We start from the raw sequence: 15,347 nt of genomic DNA, 5'->3' as shown, positions 1-15,347 counted from the left end.
AGGACATTCTTTTATAAATTTTAATAAATATAAAATTAATTCATAGTCACACTACCTCTATTTACTTATTATTATTATTCATTATTATTGTTATTTTTTTTCTCTCTCTTTTCTTCTCTCTTCCCTTTTTCAAATTAACTTGTTTCTTTTTACTATTAGAAGACAATTGTTTGTTTTATTTAAGTGTACCAATATAATTGTTTTTTGTTATTAATTTTACTTTCCTCTTTTATTAAGAAGCATTATTCTTATCTATTTATTTTTTTCATTTAATAAGAACATTGTATATAGTGAGGGGGGTCATTTGTATGACTATACCCCCTCATAATCAACTGTTAAAAATATATATATAATATAAGTTATATCAACCATGTAAGGCCCACCAGGCCGATCCGGTATAAAAATAAAATAATAAATAAAAAAAAATAAGAAAAAAGTAGATTTTCTCACATCATTTGACTGACTGTATAGTATACTAAATTACATATGGTATCTAAATATATCAAATAAATAGAATATATGTTTGTTGGTACTTTATGCACTGCTATACCGTTCGTCCGATTGTATCACCCGATTTTTCGGATATACCGATTTATATTTAACTTAACGATCGCTAAAATAAGGACATTGAATTGATATAGGATATGAAGAAGAGAGGTAAAACGAAGGAAAACTGGTGTAACATCCCTTAATCCTTGGTACTAGGAGTTATATTTGAAGACAGAGTCAGAGTGGGGGCAGCTTTGCTAATGATGCATGAATAGTGGAAAGTGTTCCTTGGAAAGTGAACCTATCGGAAGAAGATGACCGTATGAAGTAGCTTGTAGGAAGATAGTCCGTGTGGCGGTCAATAAAGGTACAAAATAGTAGAAAAAACTATTTAATTTATCCAACGTTTCGCCCCATTTTGCAGTGCTTCGTCAGGGCTTATCCTTATCGTTACCCGACTGATCTTCCTACGATAAATTTTTACCGTTTAGTTTTATTGTATACTGGTATTTATCGCTGTAAATTAAATATAAATAATTAGCAATTAATTAATTCATTAATCCAGCATGTAAATAAAAATAATAATGTATCTTTAATTTTTTTAATTAAATATATTAATTTATATCAAACTTTCGGTTGCGTTCTATATACGTCTCCAAATGCAGCAATATCGAAGCATTGCTAGATCAGCAAGTAGCGTACAAAAATATACCAACCAAATTCATACGTCTACGCACTTTCGAAAAAGTAGCCTATAACCACTATAATAAGTGAATGAAATGTATTTACCAATATTAAACGCCGAGCGACCCGTTTAAAAAAAAAAAAAATTTTTTAGGAATTTGCTCCCAAAACATATTTTACAATTCCGGGAAAATATCCATTTTTTTTTCTTAAGCACCTTATGTTATGGTACTGTAAAAGTGAAGCTGGATAAAATCTAAAACTATTTTCTAATAACTGAAAGGAAGATGTAGGTAATGTTTGCCTAATTTTTTAAAAAAAAACTTTTCGGTTTTCAATTTTTGTAAAAATAGGTATTAATTGCTTTTGGATGTGCAGAGTCCAGATCTGAGCTAAATTTTTGAATAATGCAACATTTTCCACGACAATTACCAATAACAATAACAATAGTTAATTATGGGGAAAATACTGGCCAATAAGAACAAAGCAATACATCAAACATCAACTTCCTTTGCATTGAGGTCACACTTAATAAAAAATCAAATTGACAAATTGTTTTGTAAAAAAATCCTCAGTGGTTGAAAACAACGTAGACCAATTTTCCGAATTCACTAACAACCTCCGCAGCGTGAAATAGTTCGGTGGTTTGGTCGAGGCAAGGGCACGGAAATTTATAGAGAGTGACGTTTCATATCTCCTTTTTCTCAAACTAGGAAATTTTTTTTTTAAACAGCTAACCATATAATATAATATAAAACTGGGTTTAAAAAAACCGGGAAAACAGTTTATAAACGATTTCAAATAGAGAGAATTGAGAAGAGTGCAAAATTTCATTTTAATTAACACAACTACATAAAATGAATTTAGTAAATGTAAAATAGGACATTTAAAAAAAAAATTGTTCTTTGATGAAGCTTTTTAAAAGTATTTCGTTTATCATGAAATTGATTAATCGAAAATACATAAAAATTCCTACGGTGGAAAAATGATTTTAGGGGGATGTAGAAGACAAATGTGGATATTTTAATGACATAGTTTTTGTAAAACTGACGCATGTTTAGTTACATTTTTTTTTCTACTCTGAATCTAACTAATACATAATGGCACAAAAAAAGCCTCTCTAACAAAAGTCATACTTTACTATAGACGAAAATTCCCATATCGCTATAATTAATTATAAGTTTTTTTTAGCTAGTAAGTAACAGAAAACTATAGCTTTACCTGATATAACATTTTTAATAAAATTAAAATTAAAATTACATCATATATTGGGATAACGTAAGACGCCACTGGGGGCGCTCTATTATACCCCAGACATCAAAGACTCAAAAGGAGTTTAAGGGCAAAAATTATTAAATTTTTTTTTCAAAGATCCTACATATTTTGATATGAGCAATCCGAATTCTAGTTTATTCATTAGACTTATAAGGGAGTTTTTTTTTTTCTCAGAGAAAGGGCACTCCTAGCGAACTAGCGACATCACAGTACAATATTAAATATAATAGTACAAGAGCCCAAGAGAAGAAAAAAGGCAGTTATCTCACCCCAATTTTTGATTACTTAATTGACAACTAGGTATAATTATTGGTCAAAATTAATGAGTCTGCCATGTATAGGTAGGGGGATTAAAAAATGGCGGCTGTTTCAAAGCGATAAAAAAAAAACTAATTTTTCATTCGGAGCTCTATATCTTATAAAGTAAGAACAAAACAAGAAAACCTAAGAGACCGTCATTTTAAGAAGAGTAAATTTGCTAAAATATGAGCCCTAATAGAGTTATTTACATTAAATAGTTTTCGAGATATAGCTTTTTAAAAAGCAATATTTCATAAAAATGTTGTATGGGACGTAATGAAACATCAGTAGTTAGTGAATTTATTTTGAAAAATTTATATCTCAAAAACCATTTGACGTACAGATGTCTATTTGCACTCAAATTAAAGGTAGTTTAGTGAGCTATAATGTTTATCTTCGTAGGAGAAATAGTTTACATGAAATTTGAGGAAATAAGTTGATTTATAGTTGTTCGGATAAATTTTGATTTGCCAACATTATATTTATATTTGAATATCATAAAAACTACAACCGCTACGAAGATAAGTCTCATAAACTACTTTATAGCAAGTTAAATTTCCTTTATTTTGAGTGTTGGCAGACGTGTGCGTCTTATGCATCTAGAAATATATTTTTTCAAAAATCTAACATTTTATACGAACAACTATAAATTAACATTTTGTCAAATACCATAAAAACTACTATTCCTACAAAGACAAACATAATTAACTATTTCGTAGTAAATTTAACTAGTTTTAATTTGAGCGCTGGGAGGCATCTGTACGCCCAATGGTTTCTGAAATAAAGTTTTTCATTAATCAAACTTATTGTCCGAAAGCTATAAATCGATTTATTTTAGCAAATATCATGAAAACTACTATTCCTACGAAGATAAAGGTCATAAACTGCTTTATAGTCCATTAAACTAGCTTTATTTTGAGTGCTAATAGACATATGTACGTAACATAGTTAACTATGAATTAACGAACTACTAATCTTTCAGTAGATTTTTAAGAAATTTTGCTTTTTAAAAAGCTATATCTCGAGAACTATAAGACATAAATAGCTCTTTTAGATATTTCAGAAAATTTACTCTTCTTTAAATAATGTTCTCTTAGATTCTCTAGTGTTGTTGGTAGTTTTTAAGATATAGACTCCGAATGAAAAATTAGTGTTTTTTTAAGGTTTTGACAGCCCCAATTTTTTATTTCCCCTACCTATACACACTCACAATTTTGAATAGAAATTATACCTAATTTTCATTAAAGTAATCAAAAATTGGGATAACTGTCTTTTTATCTTCCCGGATATTTTGCTTACTTTAATTTTTTATGCTCAGATTCGTGATAGAAATAACTATTTTCCGGTGGAGATTTACCTATTCCAGTCAGTGCAATTAATATCAAAGAACAAATTTTAAGAATTTAATTCATTTGACCCGCGCCACTCGAACAAATCTTTGTCGAATTATTACAGCTTTGTTATTACTGATAATAGACTTACAATAAAAAAATCTTAATTTTAGCAGTTTTTACTGATCCCATAATATTTTTAAAAACATGATTACTTTTCCGGGCCTGTTCTTTATGTAAGAAAAAAATGTTATGGTACTATTAAACTTGAGTTAATATTCGACATTACCATCCTACTTACAAGTGAGCTGAAATTATTTTGGGCAATAATAAATTTTAATGCCCTGGAAACATAATTTTTTCATATATTGAATAATTTTCTATTAAATGTTAATTTATTCAGTTCACAAAAGTAACGATTTTTTTTTCAGTAAAAATAAAATTCTACAACCAAAACATATTAAGTTTACTTTAAAATTTATATTTTGAATAAGCTGAATAATTTTTATTAGAAGTTTTATGATAATTTAACTTATCTATATTAGATGGTCCTATAATATCTCTTTTAATAACAACCTTCGAAAAGTGGATATATCGACTTTTGATAGAAAATTCCTCAATTATTAACACGTTCTTTCGTCTGAGCCAAATAATTTGACTGGTGCTCAGAACTCAAAATTAAACTTATTCAAATTTCTTTTGTCCTTGCGCTTTTTCTCATATGAGCTCTCCTTAGTAACTTACACAAAGAGGGGTTAATTGAATTGTAATATTTTACAATATAAATCAATAATTATACAAAATAGTATATAATTATTGATGTTCGTTGCCTTGATATCCATAAACACATACAAATAGGTCAACTTAAAATTTAAATATTTTTTATCCTAGTCCCATAAAATAAATATTTTAAACCTAACAACTTTCTTATTCCCCACCTTTTTCCCCACTCCCAACCTTAACAATATTCATAATAGCAAACACCCCTCCATTTCCTCAGACTGAAATAAAGCTAGTCACTATGTCCACCCAGTACAGTAGCTAGGCCCAACCATCCTTTGAGAAACAAGATGACATGATTTGATGCACTTCTGTGAATTGACGATTTTATTGTTGGAACAAACGATGCATTATAGGTAACCAAAATTATCTAATTTAAATTATTACCTTAAATTATGTTGTAAAAAAGACGATATTATGTATAATATTAAACTAAATTAATTTATAGTGAATTGAAAAAATAATGGGTCCTAGAAGTCGGGAACTTGAGAATGGTTGCTAAAAAGTAATTAGTTAACTTAACCTGTTAGTGAATTTGGTTCATATTTCATTAATATTTTTTCTTGCAGCCGCATAGAAATTTAAATTTAATTGTTGAGAACGACAAAAAGGTGTGTTGTGTTGACAAGGATCTAGGCAAAAGGTATTAACAAAATATTTGATAATATCCTATCTTTAAAAAAAAACAATTTGTTTACTTTCAAAATCGATATAACAAAAATTGTCAAAAGTTATCCAATATTGCTCATTCCATTGTTTATGTATCTTCTGTAGATATTAGCGGCAATTTTTTTCCTTTTGGTTGGTTAAAGATTTAAAATTAGAACAAGTAAGGATAGCAATTTAAAAACTAAAAAAATTAACATCATCGTGTTACTCATATCACCAAACGTACTTTGTCACCCGGTTCAGTACAACGAAGTACACCGAGCATAAAGAACATAATTACACAATTAATACAGAGGAATATATGGATGAAAAAAACAAATCAGATACGTGTGTTTCATCTGACTGTGCGCCCTTTGTGGTATTGGTCCAAGACTGCTAAGAAAGCAACTACCAAGCCAGTTAGAGGAAGTCGATTCTTAAGGTGTCTCTACACGTTTGCCAAACGTTTTAGAGCTGCCAACAGATGACTATTAATGCTCTCTGTGTTTTAATGAATTAAATAATCTGCCTAACCTTTGGAGTTAATTATTAACTCTTTTTTATTGTTGTATATTTTAAATTTCTATCGATTTGGTTGTTACTACTTTTTTCCAATCTTCTTAATCATCTTTAGCAGATATATTTTTGATTTAACAAAGCACACATATATTTTTAAGAAGACATTATATGCATAGGTAATTAATTTTTTTTTTAATATTTATTTATTGCTATTTACAACTGTACATTATAATACATTTAGTAAATCTGATCTAAGTTAAATTGGAGTGTTACAGGCGTGTAGAGAAACTACCCATTGGTAGCACTCTAATGATATTTTACATTAGCTGGTCTCGTGGCCATCTTCTTTTCAGGCGCCTCGGAGGATTGTCAGGAATGGAAGAGGATGCAAGATTAGAAACTAAGAGGTTTGAGTGGTTAGAGAGTTTATAATGGTAGGAGTGATATCTGGTTCGGGCTTGATCGGTTACATAGGGAACATTAAGGTCTTTATGTATGATTTCATTTGTGACAAAGTAAGGAGCATTGAGGATTTTACGAAGGATTTTGGATTGTAAGGATTGAATACGAGAGGAATTCGAAGGTTTAGTGGAGCCCCAAAGCTCAACTCCATATGTCCAGATTGGCCTTATTACAGTCATGTAGTTCAGTCTTTTGTAATGTGTTGGAAGTTTAGACCGTTTGTCTAGTAAGTGCTGTAATAGTCGAAATCGACTTGTAGTTTCCTGTCTTTTCAGTCTTGTGTGAGGATTCCAGGTTAATCGCTTGTCCAAATGTAGTCCAAGGTAGCGGATCTGTTAGATAGGGGTAAGAGTAACATCGTTAAATGAAGCTGTAGGGCAGTCAGTAGGTTTACGACGAAAGGTAATTAAATTTAAAAGTTTCTAATAAAAAGTTTAGAACGAAGATTGGATTTATAGGTTATGTTGTACTATTTATATAATTTTTTTTCATCTACAACCTACATTGCTGATATTTAAGTTTCCATTCATTTCGCTCATCCTAGTTTTGTCCATTTTCATAATAAAAGTAGAATAACAATAATATTCTTTATTTATTTAGGGATTGGTCCCTTAGAATAATATACAGGCATCAAAATCCTTAGAGTACAATACAATATAAAAATGAAATTATAAAACGTCATATAATATAATGAATTTGAATTTGAAAAGATAAAAATGAATAACAATAATTAACAGAATATATAAAATAAGAATAGAACAAATAAAATAAAACCAAATGTCATATCACAAAAACATAAGATGACTAACACTTCTGATAATAAATAAAAATAAAAACAAAATGAACGAAATTCTGAAACATAAAATACATAGAATATATAAACCTTATTTGACACTTTCAATTGTCATTCTTACGGAATTGGGTGGACAGAAGGTTGTCGAAGATACGTGATTCGAAGGTTGTCGAAGATACGTGATTCGAAGGTTGTCGAAGTTACGTGATTTGAAGATTGGAAGGGATTAGAACTACGACTAAAGGAGGAAAGAGAATTCCATAGGAAAGAGGAACGGATAAGGAAAGATGTACCAAAAGCTGCGGTTTGATATGCAGTTACATGTAAGTCTGAAGGCCGTGAGCGGGTATTGTGGGAATACAGTGAGACTTTAAATTGAAGGATATTAGATATGCATGATGGACGGCGGGATTGGATAACTTGAGAGGAAAGAAGCAAAAAAATTTAATTTGTATTTCTATCCAATCAGACCTTCTCATATTTCATATAATTTCTTTCCTCTCTATGACTTTTCGGATTATTATAGAATGTCCATTAGCAAACATTAATCTCAAAATCCACGAGGAAGCCCTTCACCTCCAGACTCAAAATAGCTCCTTGAATGGATAGCTCATATGTAAAATTAAATATAACAGGTAACCTTAAAATACCAAAGGTAGTAAAAGGTAAGACACAACACGAATTACTTTTTCTTTTTTCACAGTAATTCACTTACTAATTCACTTTTTATTTCTGTTTTAGAGGGTTCGAATCATTTTAAATGCATTGCATTATTATTACAATTATTAAACATTTTATGTGTCATGCCAAATTAGCTATACTTATTCTATTATTGAAAAATTCAAGATGTGATATTCTTTAGTTTATTATATTGTATTTAGTATAAGAAAGTTATAGTTATTATAAAATATAAAAGTTTAATTTGTCACATTTTTCATTTTAAATTTATATATTTGGTCACTTTATGAGTAATTATTTTATTTTATTACTAATCTTGGTGTTGGTAGCTTAACTATTATTTATGCTTTGTATATCTATAAAGCTATTTGTTGTTAGTTATAAGTAGTGTTAGTCGCATACTATAATTCCAATATATTTACCTATAACATCAAGGAATATGAACTATATTGAGAATATTCAAAACCGGTTTACTAAAGAATTTACATCGTATGGCTTATAGTTTTAATCTGAGCCCTTTAAATATAGTATAAACAAACTTACTAAATTGAATGTATGAAAATATTTAAGGGTAAATAATATTATAAACATGAATGTTTCATAATGGGGATTAATTTAGCTAATTTTATATGATACAAATAATTGTATCATTAAATAATTGTATCATGAAATACATTAATATTTCTAGTATAAAACGATAAAATGATTGATATATGAATTGTTTGACTAACTAATTTCAATCATAAATAAATTCAGAGTTTAAGATGTCCTAATCCAATCTGTAATTTAGATATATATAATCTTATAATCTTGTACAGATTATACCTGATAAAGATATGTGAAATCATTTTGATTTTTTTCACATTTTGCCGTAATTTTTTTTTTTTTTTTTCATTTATACTTTTGTCAATTTCATTGTCATATTAGCAGTTGACTCAATACAGTTCTCAAGAAAGCCAGCATGAAAGGTGATTTTTAACTCAGATTAATCCAAGTTCTATAAGTTACAATTTCTTATTTATAGAAATTCTTATTATTTGCACTCATAATTTCTATTTTAAATAAATTTTATTCTCACATATATTTAACAATTACTTTTATTTTATGCTATTTTCTCAAAACTTTTTGAAAATCCATGGTTTAAATATTTGAATATTCCTTATTTTAAATAAAATTATGTCATCTGAACTTTTAGAGCATTTATAGGATGATTCATCAAGACAAATAAATGATGTTGAAGTAGTTCTGATAATGTTCGCCAACTATTTAGAACACTATAAGAAAAACTTCAACAAGTATAAGTTTCTCTTTTGAAAAAATATAAAATAAAGTAAATAAAAGACCCCCCTTGGAATTTGCAAAAAAAAAAAAACCTTTTTATATCCAAGAAATATAAAGTTTTATCCATTGTTTACTCAAAACAAAAAACACTTAAATTTGATAAATTGTGATACATATATATTGAAATGATAATTATCACAGTTTATAATTAATAATTCAAAATTTTATTCTAATTCAAATAAGAAAGTTATTTCAATTATTTTTTTAAAAATTTATAATTCTAATTTGTATACATTCATAGTTAGTTGTTTAAAAAAACTAGAAAATAAAGTGTGGATATTATTTTGTACCTCACAGTATATTTGACTATAAGAAATTAAGGAAAAATCCTTATTTATATCCTAACTGTGCTGCTCAAATACATTTAGTTTTCTGCATTACAGAATATATTAATCTATCTTATATAATACATAATCTAAATAGATTTTTTTTTTTATTCAGTTTTAAATATTGCACTTTTATCATCATACATTTCTCTTTTCTGGTAATAAATGTGTGTTATGGAGGATAATGCCTATTAAGCCCAGAATTATATTATCTAACAATATTATATCTGTATGTTTATGAAACTTTTAAAAGATTTTATTGTAATATTTCCTCACTATTAATTTCTAACTAATGATAAATCAGAACATTAACCATTGCTTACTGTTCCAGATTAATTGTTTTGATTCCTAGTGACAACCATTCCCAGACTTGACCAATAATGAAGCACATAACTTTTGCTCCCGCAGCATTGCATCTAAAAGTTTATATCTTCTCATTTGCATGTGAGTATTTTCAATTCTAATACGATTTGAATTTAAATAAATACCTAAATTGCTTTGTTTGAAGTAGTGTTTTAAATAACATTAAATAGTTTTAATCCAATTTCATTTTATTATTTATACTAATAAATTTATTTAGAAAAATATTGAATACTTGTTTATCAGATTATAAACTAGTTCATCATCATCATAATCTACGATCCTCGTTACTGTATTGCGGTGTGAGGTTTGTGTTTATGCAGCCACCTTCACTTCTCTCTGTTTGCCACCAATCTTCTTTTCTCTTCTCAGTTAAGGCTCCTGCTACAGAAGTGTTCCTGAAAGTTGTGCTCTCAGGTAGTTCTGGGCTCTTAGTCACATCCCCTTTACCTTGGCTTCATGAAGCTTTCTGGCAAGAGGTGGTTTGGCATTCTAAGAAGATTGCAAAACCACCTTTGTTAAGATTCCTCCAGAGGGCTGTGTATGAGGTTCACCCGAGACCTTATTGTAGTATATCTTATCCTGTCCCATCTTGTTCTAGTTTCCACCTTCCTCAAGTACCACATTTCCATTACCTGGATTTGTCCTTAATGTTCTGTTGTTATTGTCTAGGATTCAGAGGAATATGTGAGCAGTGGTATAAATGTGGACTAGTATATCTTGACTGTGATATCTTTCCATCACTTCTTTTCTGTTTAGGAAGGTTTTATTTAGGGCGCTTAAAATTCATCCAGCAACATTAATACATTCCTGGATTCATACATTAGTTTCAAATTTTAAAAGAAAAAAAAGTTCATTTCACAAACTATATTTATAATATAACAGTGATTGTTTGTTACCAGATTCTTATGCCATTAAATATATAATAAAATTACTCAGTAAATATTTTTAAAATATTTATAGTCCAGACTAGAAACAGAACTTGGAGAAAAATTTTAAAAATTCACTCATTTGTGATTGTTGGGGAACTGATCTCCAATTTCAACTTTGTAACTTCCCATTTTTACCATAAATATAAAAAATTTGAGGTTAATGACTTCCAGTTAAATGAAATTTTTATTAAAACATGGTACATACAACGTTTCAGGACCACTGTCCCATATTCATGTACTTTAAACCTCATAATTTCATATCATGTCACAATTTGTGCATCTTCACTACTCCTTAGCACAGCCAATGGCTTTTTATGAATTGACTCACCAGACTTCCTATGGAGATAATCCAGATAAAAAAAATATATCAAATATGTTAAAAAATTAATGTTTTTTTTTTTCAGTAACATCCACTTACACTAAATTAAGCAACAGTAAATTTCTTATGTTTCGATCTTGCATTATTTAGAAGCAAATACTCAAATTTTCAGGGTCAGTCTAATAAAGGCCAGAAAGGGGTGTTGGTAGAAAGTTCTGAAATTGTACTCATTTATATTTTTTATTGTGCTGAACATGAACATACTGACCTCAATTTTTTTCTAGAAGTATGGAAAAAAGAATAAAAAATTGTTTTATCTTTTTTTGTTATAACTTGATAAGTGTTTCTTATTCTATTTTATAGTAAACTAAAGAAGAATAAATTACCTACAATTTTGCCATATTCAACTTTGTGACCTCAGTTTTTTTATGTCCAGTTTCTGGTCTCCAATAGGCTGAATGATATTTTGTCTTAAATTTCTACTCATCCTCATTTAAAAACAAAGCTGTTGAAGATAAAGATCAATTGAATGAAAATTATCGCTAGTTTACTCTCCTTTAATTTTAATGAAATGAATATTAGCATTTATTCAAATAACATATGGTTTACAAGTTATCAGGAAAGTACGGAGAATGTGGTGATTTTTTGTTTAATTTATTTTACATTTCTGGTGAAAAATCAAAATCACAAAGCTGAAATTCATAATCATTACTTAAAAAATAATAAATGAACTAATTTTCAAAACTTTCTCTTTGAAACTCTACCAAAACTCCATTAAACTTCGATTAATTGCTCTGATGCCTAATGAAATAAACATCACTGAGCAAAAAATCTATATAAGCGGACAGAGTCTGCCAATAAAGTTAGTTGTGAACTAACTTTAGCCATCAAGTGTGTTGTATAAGTACCACAAACTAGGTTTAAATTGAATGTTGTAAGTTTAGTGGTCTTATGTTAACTAATCATAACTGTTGTTTTTTTAGAGGAAGTAGTAGGTATAATATGTTTTGATTTATTTTCATTATGATTACTTGGTGGATGTTTATATAGTTTATTCACAATCAATATAGGCTCCCTCAGCATGGTAATGGCCGGTATGGCATTGAACTGGCCATCCCCTCTGACTGCCTGGTATTCCTCTAAGGACAGCGAGGTACCTATGACAGAGCACGAGGTATCCTGGCTAGTATCGATTTCGGCCATTCCTGCAGCAGTAGGATCAATACCATGTGGAATGCTTGCTGATATGTAAGATCAACTTATTGCAACATCTATTGTACTATTAACTGTTTCTCGTCATATTACGATGATATATTTTTCCTAATAAGATTTATTAGACTATAACATAAAGGTATAGTTGAGCTACAGATGCTTCAAATTCAAAAGACATTTTCAGTCTACTTAATGTCACAAGTCATGAAACTTTCTTTGAACAGATAATATTGAACAATCGATAAACAAGAATCGCAGTTCTACATTACTATATCTAATTGATTGTTAGAAGTTGACCATAATTGATCAACAATTTTGCATAACAGTTCCTGAACTAATAATAATAAGCAACTCATGCACTGAAGAACTAACTGAAATTCTCTATTTCAGATTTGGTCGGAAACCGACCCTTCTTGCTATGGGGATCTGTTCAGTGCTGAGCTATCTCTTGATCTTGATGACTAGGTCCATTTGGTCACTGTATGTTGCCCAGATTCTGGCCGGGCTAGTTTTGGGTGGAGCACCTAGTGTTGCTCCCATCTACATTTCAGAGATCTCGCCACCTAACATCAGGGGAGCTCTCTCTGGCCAACTAATCACCATGTTCTTCGTTGGCCAAATGATTGTCTATGTTGCAGGTCCTCAGCTTTCCTACACTAATTACATAACAGTCTGCTTCTCCATACCAATATTATTCTTCATCTTCTTTTTCTTCGCTCCTGAGTCCCCATATTACTTGATGAGTAAGGGACGGGACGAGGAAGCCAAGGACTGCATGACGAAGTTGCGTGGTAAAGATTCTGTAGCTGAGCTAGAAACATCCAAAAAAGAATCCCTCGAGAAGGAATCGGAAGAAAAACCCTCGATATGGGAAGTGTTGAATACAAATGATTATATGAAGCATATGATATGCCTACAGGTAATTAACTCTATTAAGCCTCTACTATTTGTATCTAATGTACATTAGTTATATTTTGCCACTCCTAGTTATATCCTTCTTGAATTAGGTATAGTTATAAGTTAATTACCAGAAAAGTTATATCCAAACATAAATTGGTTAAATCCAACCTCAATTCATTACATCCAATCTCTACCCTCACACATGGAGTAACCATGTTGTTATAGATCGTCATGTCCATTAGCCTATCTTTCTCTCTTTCCTTGGCGACCTCTTTCCGGTCTCTAACGGTTAATAATCTTTGATGCTTTCTCTTCTAATCCTTACAACTGCTTCAGGGACTTCCTGTTTTTCTCTTAGTATCTATCATTTCATCCTATGATCCAACTAGAACCCTGTTTTTTGCCTTCTTGCATCCATAGCTTGGGATTGGGAAACAGAAATAAAGATAGGATTTGCAAGGAAAGAAGATCACTTAATCATATAATGAAATTAATTAATTGGCTTTAGTATATTAACGCTACAATCTACAAAAGTCAGAAACGATCTCTTATACGAGAGGGGATTAGCTTCGTAAAGTTGCTTCACGGTCTCGTTTAGTGAGATGACACTAAAAAGACTACTACTTTACTAAGAAAAGTACAACAATCTTATGTTTAGGTAAGATAGATAGATATACTGTTTATGTTTCATATGACATCATTCAGTTGCATCCTGTGCAAATGTGCGTATCTCAAGGAAAAGAACATTTCAAACTTTTATAGGTATATTAAACCCAAATTAAAATGCTGAGTACTCCCAGTACGCAATATTTTATGATGAAAATTTTTTGTCAATTTAGAGCAGCCGTTTCCAAGGTATGTGCGTTTGGACGTCACATTTTGGCAAAGTTGGTAAACGTTGTCGTGTGTTATTCCACAATATTGACCATAATTCTAAAACCAATTTATAATGTTTCGTACTAACTTGAAGTATAATTTTTAAATCTAAAATCCTTTTAAATTAATTTAAAAGTTTTCGCTTAAAAGCATAATTTTGGAGTCATAAATAAACATTAATACTTCCTGTTATCTTGACTCTTTGCAGGTTATCAGTTGTGTTGCCACGTTAAATGGATCAGCAGCTATTTCCGTGTATGCAGTTGAGTTCATGGGTCAGTGGGTGGCCATAGAGATGAGTATAGTCTTCATTGCCTCTTCCTTCTTTGCTTCATTCCTGTCTGATCCTATTGGACGGAGGCCACTACTGGTGTCTTCACAGATCGGCGCAGCTGTCTGCACCTCACTCCTTGCTGCCCACTTTATATGTGGAGAGAAGATACTCCTCTATATCGGATTGTTTGGCTTCTGCTTTATCGCCTCAGCCGGTATCAATCCCTGCACGATGACCCTCCCTTCAGAGTTGTTTCCAACCAGCCTGCGTGCCTTCGCCAATGGACTCTCTCAGTTCACAACAAACGTTTGTGGCTTTATTTGCGTGAAAATCTTCATCAACATCAACGAGACCCTTGGTATACAGTACAACTTCTTTATCTACACTGTCATCTGTCTCATAGGCTCAGCGGTGGGTTATCTTCTCCCAGAGACGGCCAAGTCAGTAATTAGCGCGTCTTGAATTTCAATTCATATTGTTATTAATTAGCAATGGCATTTCATCAAGTATTTAAAAGTTGACGAAAATATGTGTTGCTGTGTTGGATAATTTAAAATTGTGTAGACTGAAGCTAACAACAGATACTTGTAAGAAAACTGACAGACCACAGACTTCTACTCACATCCAAGGGAATTAAAAGAACATGGATAATTAATAAATTTTGATGTATGTGAAATATGTTTGAAACTATTGCTAGAAAGTTGTCTTCTACAATCGCTTCATACTCCATGGTACACGGAATTCCACCCAGACATTGCGAGCGATCGACGATCGACTTGTTGGACACTCCTGCCTTAAAAGGTCTTCTGAATGAGGTCAATCCATGGCTGATATACAGAGAAATAATG

At 30.5% G+C, this 15,347-nt stretch overlaps 1 protein-coding gene across 5 annotated transcripts in view; it reads left to right on the top strand.

The window, feature by feature from the left end:
• The window catches only part of LOC106687324 (facilitated trehalose transporter Tret1), a 40,418-nt gene extending 25,071 nt beyond the window's left edge, over positions 1-15,347 (top strand). For 3 of the 5 annotated variants that reach the window (XM_067048709.1, XM_067048711.1, XM_067048710.1), the window contains exons 2-5: positions 9,958-10,070; positions 12,308-12,485; positions 12,840-13,368; positions 14,434-15,347. In XM_067048709.1, coding sequence (XP_066904810.1) covers positions 10,007-10,070; positions 12,308-12,485; positions 12,840-13,368; positions 14,434-14,961 — 1,299 coding nt within the window. In that variant the 5' untranslated portion in view covers positions 9,958-10,006 and the 3' untranslated portion in view covers positions 14,962-15,347. Of the gene's footprint in view, positions 1-5,071; positions 5,216-8,866; positions 8,928-9,957; positions 10,071-12,307; positions 12,486-12,839; positions 13,369-14,433 lie in introns of those variants that run through there. The other 2 variants (XM_067048707.1, XM_067048708.1) reach the window with 2 other exon arrangements.

Source organism: Halyomorpha halys, unplaced genomic scaffold (assembly GCF_000696795.3).
Source record: "Halyomorpha halys isolate HHAL.00 unplaced genomic scaffold, Hhal_1.1 Scaffold38.1, whole genome shotgun sequence".
NCBI classification, from domain to species: domain Eukaryota; kingdom Metazoa; phylum Arthropoda; class Insecta; order Hemiptera; family Pentatomidae; genus Halyomorpha; species Halyomorpha halys.
Note: the sequence above shows the minus strand (reverse complement) of the source record. Positions and strands in the feature narration are given on the sequence as shown.